The sequence below is a fragment of the Micromys minutus genome (genome assembly GCF_963924665.1).
Source record: "Micromys minutus genome assembly, chromosome: 6".
In the NCBI taxonomy this organism is placed as follows: domain Eukaryota; kingdom Metazoa; phylum Chordata; class Mammalia; order Rodentia; family Muridae; genus Micromys; species Micromys minutus.
The window spans coordinates 66,280,996-66,294,600 of record NC_137975.1 but is presented as its reverse complement, the minus strand read 5'-3'; the positions used below and the strand labels follow the sequence as shown (position 1 = coordinate 66,294,600).

The window sequence follows — 13,605 nt, the reverse complement described above, 5'->3', positions numbered from 1 at the left end:
CATAGAAAACATACTTCAAAATATTGATCAATATCACTCCTTTCTAAATTGACAGAACTTTGTGGTTCATCATATTATGTCTCAACGTACTGTTTTCATTAACAAACTCTGATGATAAACATTATGTCATGCCTTAATCAAGAAAAAATATTAAATTTGTAGATCAGTAGACCATATTGTTTATTTCATAATGGCAGTTCTTTCTAAGAAATCTTCTAATATTGACATCATATGATTTATGTTTTCATTTGAATATCGTAAGTGAACTAATGTGGAGACTATAGGGTAAATAACCAGCCATGGGCTTTGCCTTTGTTGTTTGTATCTGGACAACACAAGGAAGTACTGTCCCCAAAGAAGTACTGTACCCAAAAAAAGTACTGTCCCCAAAGAAGTACTGTCCCCAAACAAGTACTGTCCCCAAAAAAGTACTGTCCCCAAAGAAGTACTGTCCCCAAATCAGCTAAGGTAGCAGGCAGCTACTTTAAAAAAAAAAAAAAAAAAAAAAAAAAAAAAAAACTGTATTGCCAGTGGAAATATATCATTAGAACTCCAGATTAAGATTAACTTCTCCATGTACAGAGTCTATTTCAGTAAGTTAAAAGGTACTTTGAATGGGTTCAACACCAGAATCCAGAAGAGTCAATATGTGTCACAATACTTGGTGTAACTGGCAGTCAAAGATCAGCGAACACAGTCACAAGTCTTGTGCTTGCTCCATCCTCTAGGGGGTTTCCATAGCTCAGCACGGGCTCTCCAGTAGCTAAAACGGCACCATCCTCATACGTTACATATGTTCCTCCAGCCTATTCGGCCACATCTATGACCAGGGACTATTTGGAAGCAAGAATGTCCATACGAAGATCAAGCAGAGACACATAATTTTTTCCTTCACCTTCCATACAACACGGATTCTCAAACTTAGCCTGCCAAAGGAGTAATATTTTAGGATTTACAGGTCACAAGTCTCTGTCTAAACTGTTCAACTTTTTCACTGTGGCAGAAAATAGCCACAGGCAATGTGTAAGCTAATAAGCACAGATGTGTTCCAATAAAACGGTGTTGATAGACACTTAAATTTGAATTACACACAATTTACTATTTTTGTGTTTTGTTTTGTTTGGTTTGGTTTTACCAGAGCTCATAGTCATGTCAAAATGTAAAAACTTGATAACTAAATATAAGCTGTAAGTTTTCTGACCCTTGAGTTAGGATATTTGATAAGGATTTCTTTACTTATCCTACATACATGCCTTAAGATGGGGCCCCTGAGGGACCTCAACTCCATGTTATAGTGGCTTCTTTGAGATTGCCTGTCCCACCAGCTGTGTAGAAAATGCAGTGTGGTCATCAGCAAGAAAGGTTTCTACAGAATCCGTGATGGTGCCTATTTCCTTCTAGGGATAGGGTGGTCAGCTACACACTTGGCCGCAGGCTTCCAACAGACCATGTGAGTGGACAGCTGCAGTTCCGATTTGAGATCACATCCTCCATCCATGCAGGTACTTTCAGCATGATCTTCATGTCTCGTTCGAGGCCACTGTCCTGGTGCGGTTCTTTTCTCTGAAGCACAAATAGCCACGGCTCTCGCCAATCACGTCATGGGCTGTGTAGTTCTCTGTGTTCTCCGGCTGAGTCCCAGAAACCAGTGATCTATTTTAGAAGCCAGGATTGCCTCCTTGATTAAAAGATGCCTCTTCACCACAGTCCAAAGATAGATGGTTACACAGTAGAATAGAGGTCAATAATGTGATACAAAACTGTGTCTTGTTATTTTGTTACCAGAATATATAGGAGATGCGGAAAGCTGTTAAGTCATTCTATACATGAGCAAATGGATGAATGATAAAACACATGAATGTTAATCATCTCTTTGTACCTAGTAACTAGTTATAGATTGGCTATGAGCTAAAAAAAAAAAAAAAAAAAAAAAAAACCTGACCTATTGTTGAATAACTGCAGTTAGACAATTACACAGAAAATAAAGATTATGAAGAGAAATTTTCAGAACCATTCTACATTCTGTTTTCCATATTAAACCATATTTCCAAATAGTATTGATGAGAAGATACCTGGTAATCCTTTTCTATTCTTCTACAGCACCCATACTAAAATGCAACTCATGTCGAAAAATATTAAGTCCTCCTGAGCCAAGTATATGAGTTACTCTTAAAGTTAATGAAGCCTCTGACAACTCAGAGCCTGAAGTATATCACCATCCAGTCACTAAGCTCCAGTATACACTAGATTGTAAGGAAATATTTTTGCTCTCTCCTGTCATGTTCATTCTTAGACTGGCTCATCTATGTGTGCATATAAAAATGGATTAAAGCTTCACATTTTAGCAGAGAGATCATTTTCTCCAAATAGGGAATTGTACTGGTGCATTTGAAGTCCAATACCAATCTGGTGTATTTCCAGACAAGAAAGGTAGAGATAAACCATGTTAACTGTTAAACATTAACAGAGTTAAACATACCTCCTTGAAAGGTAATGTGGTTGGAAACCTTGGTTTCTGACTGTTCGGTACTGTAGATGATTATCAGTGTAGCCCAATCCTTTGCTTCTTTGTTGCAGCTAAAGACCCTGGCTTAGGCGTTCCATCTTCTTTCAGGATGATCTGTGGGAAATCATTTAAGCAAGTACAATTAACTTGCTTAAGGATGTTAAGAAATTATAAACAATACTGCCCTCTTCATCTCTGAAAGTCACTATATGTAACAAACATTGTTGATCTCTGAGGTAGGGTAAAGCTAGGTTGGGATATTAATTTTTTTTTCTTAGAAGTCCCTTAAAAGAGAACTGTAAAATAGCAGACCATCTGAAAGTTAATAATAGTAACAAATATTAATTATTTATTAAAATAAATAATAATGAAGTTATCAACATAAATAGCACTCATTAAAGAAGTAATTTTTCAGAAGCAATCAAGAAACATTCATCAGCTCACATCCAGTTTCCTATATTAGAGATTCTTTACCATGTTTTACATGTGCGTACACAGAGCACCAGCCCCCATTGCTCTTCTGAAAAGGATGACATCGTTTTCTTCTTTCCCACAGATGATGAAGAGATCTCTCTGGGTGCTGAGCCTGAGTCAGTAGAAATGCAGGATAGCACCGTGAATAGTGTGGCGAAAACCAGCAATGGGGAGCTTCCTGGTGATGCTGCAGAATTCTGCAAGGATGTGAAGCCGGAGTCACCAAGTGAAGGGAATGGAGTAAGCAGCTCGGAAAACCAAAACCAGGAGCATGCCGCGCCCGTTGAGGAAGCTGCGGGTGTTATGGGGGCTAGAGATGGTAGGGAGTTCTCTGAAGGACCTGAAGAGGTTGGGGAACTTCAGGACACAGAGCAACACGACACCCAGCCCACAATGAGTGCAGAAGAAGTGGCCGAGGGACTTCCCCTGAATGAGGATTGGCCACCCTCGCTGTTGCCAGAAGACAGTACAGTTCTAGGCAGCAAGGTAGAAGAGGAAACAATACCAGAAAATGGAGCCAGAGAGGAAGAGATGCAGGAGAAGGGGAAAGAGGAGGAGGAGGAAGAGGATGTTCCTACCCTGGAGCAAGGACAGCCTGGACTGGAGCTGAGGGCCTCCGTGAGAAAAAAAAGTAGACCATGTTCCCTACCTGTTTCCGAGCTAGAGACCGTGATTGCATCTGCCTGTGGAGATGCTGAGACTCCAAGGACCCACTACATCCGCATCCACACCCTGCTGCACAGTATGCCCTCGGCCCAGAGAGGAAGTACCACAGAGGAGGAGGATGGCTTAGAGGAGGAGTCCACCCTCAGGGAGTCCTCAGAGAAGGATGGGCTCAGCGAGGTGGACACAATAGCTGCTGACCCGCAGTCCATGGAAGACGGCGAGAACGACGGGGCTACTCTATGTATGGCACCCTCTGACTGCTCCGGGGGCCATTTCTCCAGTTTATCCAAAAGCACTGGTGCTGGCCAAGATGGTGAAGCTCACCCCAGCACCGGGAGTGAGAGTGACTCGAGCCCCCAGCAGGGAGCAGACCACAGTTGTGAGGGCTGTGATGCTTCATGCTGCAGCCCCTCCTGCTATAGCACGTCCTGCTACAGCAGTTCCTGCTACAGTAGCTCCTGCTACAGCAGCTCCTGCTACAATGGCAACAATCGCTTTGCCAGCCACACACGCTTCTCCTCGGTGGACAGCGCCAAAATCTCTGAGAGCACAGTCTTTTCTTCACAAGAGGACGAGGAGGAGGAAAACAGCGCATTCGAGTCGGTACCTGACTCGGTGCAAAGCCCAGAGCTAGATCCCGAGTCTACAAATGGGGCTGGGCCTTGGCCGGATGAACTGGCTGCCCCTGGTGGGAATGCAGCAAGAACTGCTGAAGGTCTGGAGTCCCCCATGGCAGGTCCTAGCAATAGGAGAGAAGGTTAGACTGCAAACCAGACAGCGATCATAGGACCACTACAATTATAGGACACAGGTCTCCCCATATGGTTGGTGGTGGGACCATTCCAGAAAGGGGTACCCTGGACAGTGTATATAGGTATTCAAGCAGTTGTCTAGGCGTGTGAATCTCTGACACATGTCTCAAATTCACACCAAAAAATATATCCAGTAGGATGTAAGCAGCTACCTACCTGTGTGTATACTTTTGACTAATGACCAGAAGTAGTTGCTGTAAGTTAGCTTTCTGGTCTTGACAGCAACCCCACAGTTAAACAATAGTATCAAGTGATATAACCATCAAACGATCATGAGCATTAGGTAGCAAATATATTGACTTCCTAAAACACATTAAAGATCAGTGATAGATACGGATATTAGTTGAAGAACAAGGATTCCCCGGCTCCCTGCACACTCTCGGGGTTCTGGGGGCCACTCCTCCAGTTTCTCCAGAAGCACTGGCATTGGCAACAATGGCAATGCTCTCCGCAGATGGGTAGACTACATATCTTCTTTTCTTTTTCCTACCGCCTCAGTTCCTGTTATAATCGTTGGTTCTGTTCATTTGGGCTATTTTAGCTAATGGAAAGGAAAAACAGCATAACCAACCAGAGTCATTCAAGTTTGAGCCTGGACCCTGGCATCGCTAACAAGCAAGGCTCCACTAACTAAACACACCACAAGTCACAAAAAGCAGAAACAGGAGCTTGTCACAGAAAAGAACTAAAAGTTTTCTTGGTAGACATCAGGTTCATTGTCCGGGTCTCCCACCCACACCACCATCTCCCTCATCACCATGTCTGCTGACTTTCCCTGAAGGATTGTCTGACTAGTTGGGACGACTATTTGAAATCTCCCAGAAGTCTCTATTTCTGACTGGCAACAGCTCTCAGCCTTTTTAATCTCCAAACAGGAGATTCCTGGGAAATTTCAATTTTCTTCAGCCGGTTGTATAAATAGTCTATTGGTCAGATTGAGAGACACAGCATCTCTCTAGAATATCTTCATTTCTACCAGTCCAGTTACAATATAAATGCACAAATTCTCTTCTCACATTTCAAATAAAATTCTAATCGAAAGGCAGCCATATTTAGTTTTAAAATCAATTACTCCTTCTATGTAAATCCAGACTGATACTTATTAAACCAGTATTTCTTGTCAACATTTCCTTTCTTTTCCTTCTATAAAACTTTTACTTAAATCACAGTTTAGAGTATTTATCTAAAGAAAAAAAAATACTTGCAGACAAATGAAAGGAGCAGAGTCGTGTGGTTGTGAGTTAGGCCATTTACCACCTCCTCACAAAGACACAACTGTGCTCCATCTCGGCTTCCTTGTAAGCCGAATGGGTAGAACTGTAGCATTGACCTCAAGGAATAAACAGAAAAGTTGAATGAGATGAAACAGGAGCCTACTCTGCTTCTCCTAAAATGAGATAAGCAAAAAAAACTGTTTAAATTACATAAAAGGAACCACCCTCTGAATCTAGCCTCACCATGTTAGCCAAGGAAATTTACACACAATTAAATGCTAACCACTTTGCTCCAAAAAGTATCATGGTAGTTTATGTTGACACAAATATATAGCTTTCAATGAAAAGGGAATAAGAGTTACTTCTTCATTCTGGAGCCAAATATGACCTAGGATCCTGGGAGCACAGTTTTAGGTTACCTTAAATTCTAGGTTCCTAGGCATTTCCCTGAAGTTTCTATAGAAACAGAATAAAAATCGTCATAAATAGAATGCTTTAAAATATCATTGGTGGATACAGTGAGAAGGTAGCTGCAGCCCAGAGGAGAAACCTCAGCTACAGGCCTTAGATGCCATGTGATGATGCTCTTAACCCCTTAGCTGGTGAAAAACTAGAGTGTTGTCAAGGTTATTCATTCTAAAAGTGTTTTGTTCTTTCATCTGTCTGAATGTTGGGCCAGCCTTATCTACTAGTGGCATAGGTCTTACATAGAGTCAGGGTGAGGGGTGGCAGTTAATAGCTGAATAGTAATTACCCCAACGTGAATTGTAATTCGGCTTTGGACCTGCAACATCCTGTCCTTCCTACAACACTGAAATTCCAACCAGTCAATAGTGTTCGCAGACACAGACTTTGCAGGAAGTCTCTTTCATGCTTGTTTCTCCTACAATTTGGTCATGTTGGCTATCATCCAAATGAATTCAAAGACTCTCTTATTTTTCATTGAGAAATATTATCCCTTCTTGAATATTCTGAGCACTTAATTTGGCACAACAGTGATGATGTGGAGCTGGCCCTAGTACAGAAAAGAGCTGTCTTCATGTGTCACTCAGTCAGCCGCCACCAAGCATCTGCCACATCCTCGAAGTTTCTTAGGGTTCACAAGTTGGTGGGTGTGTTTCCACCAAGCAACAGTATTATATTTCTACAGACTTGGAGGAACAATTACCATGTGTGGTTGAGTTAAATTACAATGAGGTAAGGTTGTTGTTGTTGTGTATTTTTAAGAAACAAGTTTAAAGTACAGCAGCTGGTGATGTAACAGCTATACCATTGTTTCCTTTTTTTAGTTTTTTAAACCTAAATACTTTTGAAAATTAATGTGAGTGCCATAGCCACTTCCCCACAATACCTGTGTTTGAAACATCCGCTTCTCCACATGAGTTCTGTGCTTACCTGGGGAGTAGCTTCCTTGATTTCTACTGATACCTTCAAATAACCAGAGCATTTTAGTAATGGTGGGAATGTCCAGGAACAAAATCTATTTTTAATATTAAGAAGAACCTTCTGTTCTGAATACATCTTTATTTTAGTTGCTAGTCATCTCTTGGAATCAAACTACTAAACTAAGCCCACCTAAAATTTTCTACTAATTCATTTCCCACTGTGTCTGTAGAAGTACAATGGGGAAAGAATTTGTTTCCAAGCATGGATGTTTTGGAAAATGTTTACTATTTGAGATCTTTCAAAGATCTTGACCATTACTTTTTACTTTCTCTCCATTTTGACCCAAAGGTTAGTAGAATACATGACAATAGTTCTGGAAGAAAAAGAAAATGTCTTTTGTCCTCTGATTTGCAGGGGGTGAGCATAGTCTGAGGCAGGAGGAAAACAATACAGAGTTGGGTCGGGGCTGTCTGTGTTCTGAGCCTCTTTGGGTCTCCAGGGATTAACAGAATAATTTACTAGAATTTACGTGGCCAATCTACACACCGCAGTAGATTGTGAAACAGAAATACTGCTCCAGAATTTTGTTTGATAATAACAAGTCTGTACTAACAGCAGTAGAAGCAATGTACTTAATAATGAATCATGAAACCTATAGATACATTTATTTCTATAATTTTTCTGTATCTGTCTGGTTTCCTTCTGTCTATCTCGCTTCTGTTTCAGATTTCCTTGTATCAGTCTTCCTACCTCTTATCTACAGCCTTTGTCTACTATCCATTCATCTTTCCAGAGCATGGTTTGGCTTTTCTGACTCCTCCTCCATATTATCTGGACTAACCAAGACTTCCCATGACACGCCCCACATCTTATCTTCTAATGTCCCTTTTAAGAAATTTACATTCTTGGGCCACCAATTCCTTGATTCATCTTGAAAACACATTATCTGAGACTTTCAGTCCCCTCTAAGTCTGAAAAAAAAAGTCTTTTGATAGTCTTCTGTTGATTAATTATGAAACCCTCAAATCCATACAATCAGGTGTATTTTCCATAATCCAACAAAGCTTTTATGAGACCTTATAAATACTCCACTCCCTTCAAACAAGCCTATCTCCTTCACTGGAATAAAATAAGGCTTTTAAGTTTTTCCCTAGTGTTCCTTCCTGGTATCACCTTCTAACCAAGACAATTCAAGTAGCTACAGCACCAGACTCTGATCACATGTATTGATTAGTGTATTAGCATAGATCAAGTCAAAACATATTTGGATTTTTCCTCTTCCTCTCTTTTTTCCTCTTTCTCTTCCTTCTTCTTTCTCCTGCTCTTTTTTCTCCTGCTTTTCTTCTTTATTCTCTTCCTTTTCCTTAATAATTTGTGTCATATATGACATGGTTGTGGTAAACTTACACAAAAACTAGATTTTTCCATTTTATTTATTGTTTCTTATAGTGATCTTTGTTTTAAAGTCATGTTTTTTATAACATTGCCATAGCAATGCATATGAATGTCTTGACTATCTTGTTCATAGGTGAATGTCCTATACTCCATAATTCCCAGCCAATAAGCCAGCTTCCTTCCTTGAGGCCTGAACATCATCACTACCCAACAATCGATGAGCCTCTTCCACCAAGTAAGCTTTAGTTTTCAAATCTATGGCTTAACTCCTCCCATCCAGTCTGAACAGGTCAGTGTGAATTCATATGCAAGCATCCAAAATTCTTTCAAGTTCCATAATTTGGCAGTGGTACTAAATACCAACATATACCTACTATAGAATTGCTTTTTTTAACAAGCTGTTTCATTATATGATATTGAGTTGATAACCAAAAGTTAATATACCTAAGTTTCTGAGGGAGAGGCAAAAATACACAGTATTTCTTTACAAGACCTCACTAGTTTTTGTTTGTGGCCTTTCTTTTTTTTTTTTTATTGAATATTTTAGTTATTCAAATTTCAATTGTTATCCCCGTTCCCACTACAAATTTCCTATCCCCTCCCCCTTACCCTACTTCTATGAGGGTGCTCTCTCTCCACTCCTGCCTCACCACCCTGGCATTCCTCTACACTGGGGCATCAAGCCTTCACAAGACCAAGGGCCTCCCCTCCCACTGACACCACATAAGGCCCCTTCAACTCCTTCACTCCTTCACCTAACTCCACCATTGGGGTCCCTATGATGATGGTTGACTTCAAAGATCCCCATCTATACTGGTCAGGATCTGGCAGAGCCTCTCAAGAGACAGCTGTATCAGGCTCCTATCAGCAAACACTTCTTGGTATCAGCAATAGTGTCTGGGTTTGGTGTCTACATGTGGGATGGATTCCCAGGTGGGGCAGTCTCTGGATGGCCTTTCCTTCAGTCTCTGCTCCACTCTTTGTCCCTATATTTCCTTTAGATAGAAGCAATGCTGTGATAAAATTTTGGAAATGGGTGGGTGGCCCCATTCCTTAACTGGGGGAGGGGGCATGCCTAACCTCTGGATATGGTCTCGACAGGTTCTCCCTCCCCTTTGTGAGGATATTTCAGTTTATGTAATTCCCATGAGGTCCTGGGAGGCTCTTGCTTTCCTGGCATCTGGGACTTTCTGATTAGCACCCCCAGTTCCCCATCCCCATTGCTACACACCTCTGTTAAATTTCCTGACCCTCTGTACATCTCCTCCATCTCCTCCCATAGCTGATTCTGCTCCTCTTTGGCCTTTCCATTATAAAAATTACTATTTTAAAGTTTTCAGTTCAAAATAGAACTCTACTTTTCTCCAGTGAATCCATTATTAACAAGTATCTCCACAGATTAAAATAAATTTAACCCATAGTGTTTTGAGAAATCATGCTTTTCTAACTGTAACTTGCATCAAAGAATTAAAAATTCCAAATGCCTGCTGTAAGTCTTTGGCATTTCCAGAAAAACTATTATTTTTGGTTAAAATTTATTATCACTTCATCCTAATAACTGTCCCATGTAATTAATATTATTTAGTCATTTGAATTTAGTAAATTCATTTAATCTCTAAAATATTATGTTTCATTATCCATCAAAATAAAAGCTTTTAATGTCCTCTTCTGCTAAGTACTAAGTTTGGACTAAGTATCACTCTATCTAAAATATTTAGAAGAAGGAAATGAAGCTATGAGTGTTGCAAACTCATTTAAGACAAATGAGTACTTATGAATTTTGGAACTTCTCTATTTGGATTCAAGATTTTTTTCACATAAAGATAATCCTTAATTATTATAAATGCAAATGTATTCCCCAAATTCACACATTTGCAGGGATTTGCATTAGGCAGTTTTAGTTTTCGAAAGGAGACATGCATATTTAGGAATTCATCTGTAATACCACTTTTCTCCCTATTTAGTCAGACTTTAACAGTGAGGAAATTAATGGTTGAAAACTGTAGTACCTCTGCAATGCAGAAGAATCATCCAAAAAGCCCTTTCCCACCTAACCTTCTGTCTTAGATGCCATAAAACAGTATAGAATCAAAGCAAGTCAGTAAGCAGTGTTTCTTTAAGTTCTCTGGTTCAAGCTCCTGCCTTGAACACCTACCCCGACTTCCCTAGATGAAGGACCGTATGTAGCCTGTAAGCTAAATAAACCTTTTCCTTCTCAAGTTGCCTTTGGTCAGTGTATAAATGTCCTTAATATATACACTAGCTTAAAGAATCACCACATTTATTTCTCAGAGGCCAAGCCAAACATTGTCTTCTTTAATTTTTGATGCTCGATTTTTTTCTTCATTTATATACTGATTTATGAGTAAAAGGGAAAAGAGTAAAAACCCACCATAGTTCATCTATTTCCTACTTAGCATTTATTTGAAAACTTATACATAACATGTTAACTTCCAAGAAACATTCTCTTTCTCACACACACAAAAGAAACCCTATCTACATGTGTATATATAGCCTGATTTTCAATTCATACAGTAGTAGAACTAGTTAAAAATAGAAGCATTATAAATAATTTGATGTAAAACCACTTCAAAAATAACTACCTAGCATAAACCACTCTCAACAATTTAAAAAGACTCAAAATGGGCTTTAATTTTCTATCCATATAGCAAAGAAAATATTAGAAATTAATTAGAAATTTGATAATTAATTCTGACAACAAGATTTTGTTAGGCGATCTCAAAGAGGACATGAGTGACTTCCTTGCTGATAGTCATTCATCCATCAAGTATTTGCTGAATACTCTGTAGTGGGTGCTGCTTTAACTAACCAACATGAACAATGGCTGACGGCAGCCCTCATGCTAGTCTGGGAAGTGTATAATAAACAATAAGATGGAAATGGGAGCCCAGTGATAAATGTAATGAGGAAACAAGAGTAGGTGAAGGAGTCTTCACATGTGTAGTAGACACCAGTTTGCAGTTTTAAAACTGGAAGTCTAAACAAACCTCCCTAAGAGGGCAGTATGATTGTAGCAGGGGAGTTACACATATGAATGCTGAGGGAAATATTTACAGGCAAAAAGAGCAGTTGTAGCAGCTGTCAAGCTCTAAGTGGAGACAGGATGATGAGGTTGGAGAGTAAAAGCAATGCATCCGAAGCCACTGAGGCAGAGAGAACACGGCTAATAATTATGGTCAAGGGGAACAGTACAAACCTAGGGCTCTGTAGGTTGCTGGAATTATTCTCAACCATCCTAAAGCTTTGACCCTTTAAAACGGTGCCTCCTATTGCGGTGACCCTCCACCATAAAATTATTTCTGTGGCTACTTCCTAACTGGTATTTTGCTACTGTTATGAATCATAATGTAAATATTTGGGAGATAGAAGTTTGTCGAGACCTACAGGTGGAAAACTGCCAGAGAGGTTTGCCTTCTTCAACGAATAAGGACACAACACGGGGTTTTTAGCAAGGAGGTGGTATTTCTAACACATGTTTTAAAAGTTTTCCTCTGGTTGTTGTACAGGGAGCAAACTGCAGAGGAAAGACAGAAGACTATGAGATACAGCATGTTATTGTAGTGTCCAAGATAAAAAGTCATTGGTGATTCGGATCAGGGTGGCTGCAAGGGACTTGTTAAGGAATGGTCACATCTGAAAATACATTTTGAAGACAACTTTGATAACATATTGAGTATGATGACATGGGAGGAAAATAAGAATTAGTAATGACTCAGTTTTAGCCTGGACTAATAGAAAAACCTTTTATAGAGGGGATTTGGGTAGTAGAGATATTGTCAGCTAGTGATGAGATAAAGGCAATTAGATACATTTGTAAAGTTCAAAAAAATCCACAAATAGGATATTGCATTGATTAAAATACTTAAACACACAATCCAATAATAAATACGTGTTTCAGTTCTTGTGAAGACATAATTTTGTATTCAATAATTCATGTTATCCTAAAAATCTCAACCTGACCTGCACACCACTGTCAGTTAATTCCGTGTAGAATGGATTCTGTTTTCAAGGGTCTAAATCAATCCCTGGTATCAGTGTTTGATCCTTATAATTCTGAGGTGTAAAGGTCCATTTGATTGTTGTTTCTTTGTTTATAAGATATGTAAAAATAAATTCTCTACAAAGAAATCCAGAAAACATGCTCAAATTCATCTAATTACTTAATGACTGTTTATAAGAATATATAATTACCACTGTGTTTCAGATACTTAATGTATTAATGAAAGAGCTTAGGGTCTGGATGAACATGCTTTCCACAAGGGATTTAGAGATTTGAAACTTACTAAGACTGTGTTACCAATGTTCAATTCTCCAGTCCCCCAACCCCTTGGATAATTTACAAAGCCAATGGAGAAGCCAATAGACAAATTCTTGCTTTCCCTTAGAGTCGGGAACTGTGTCCCTAGAACTTGCTGTAACTCCTAGTTTATAGCAAGTGTAAGTGAACTTTTCTCTCTTGAATTGAATAACACAGTGATATTTAAAAGTTAATTCTTATTCTTCATTGGATGACAGTTCATGAAAAAAACTGTTTAATAATTTGTTTAATTGTTTAATAATTTTCATGAAATTAAAAGAACAGAAATTTTAAACATTTAGAACATAATTATGCAGTTATAAAATTGCAAGTATATATAGTAAAAACATTGCTAAATTGGTTATTTTTCTAATAGCTGATATCTGAATTACCTAATAGCCTACTTTAGGGAAACCTTAGGAGATACTTCTGTAATTCAACTACATTTTCCTTCCATCTCTCATATTCATTAAACTTTAGATTTTCTGGTATTTGGACTTTGATTGGTCATTGACAACTCTCTAGGTTAAACATATGACATTATATTTTCAAACACAAGGTCATATGCATACAAAACCATAAGGATGCCCAATTTATTTTCCATTTAAAACTTGAGAGCCACTATATTATTACCTAACTCATGAGTTTTCAAGATAACATCTGAACCAGTCCCAAAACTGTCTTCTCTCACCTAAACCAAATGGTTTTCCTCCCTTTGAAATTATATTTAGTACATTTTTAGCATTTTCAGAGTGATACCATATTGGTGTTATCTCTACCACACTTTTATGTGTGGACCACAGAGGTTTTGTTCATTAGTGTATATCATTGCTC

General features: G+C 39.0%; 1 protein-coding gene across 2 annotated transcripts in view; it reads left to right on the top strand.

Moving 5' to 3' along the window:
• Window positions 1-13,605, top strand: part of HECW1 (HECT, C2 and WW domain containing E3 ubiquitin protein ligase 1) — a gene marked incomplete at its 3' end in the record, with an annotated part of 297,921 nt that overhangs the window by 209,320 nt on the left and 74,996 nt on the right. For both annotated transcript variants that reach the window (XM_080917747.1, XM_080917746.1), the window contains exons 8-10: window positions 1,402-1,502; window positions 3,063-4,403; window positions 8,587-8,688. In XM_080917747.1, the coding sequence (XP_080773873.1) occupies window positions 1,402-1,502; window positions 3,063-4,403; window positions 8,587-8,688 (1,544 nt within the window). The remainder of the gene's footprint in view (window positions 1-1,401; window positions 1,503-3,062; window positions 4,404-8,586; window positions 8,689-13,605) is intronic.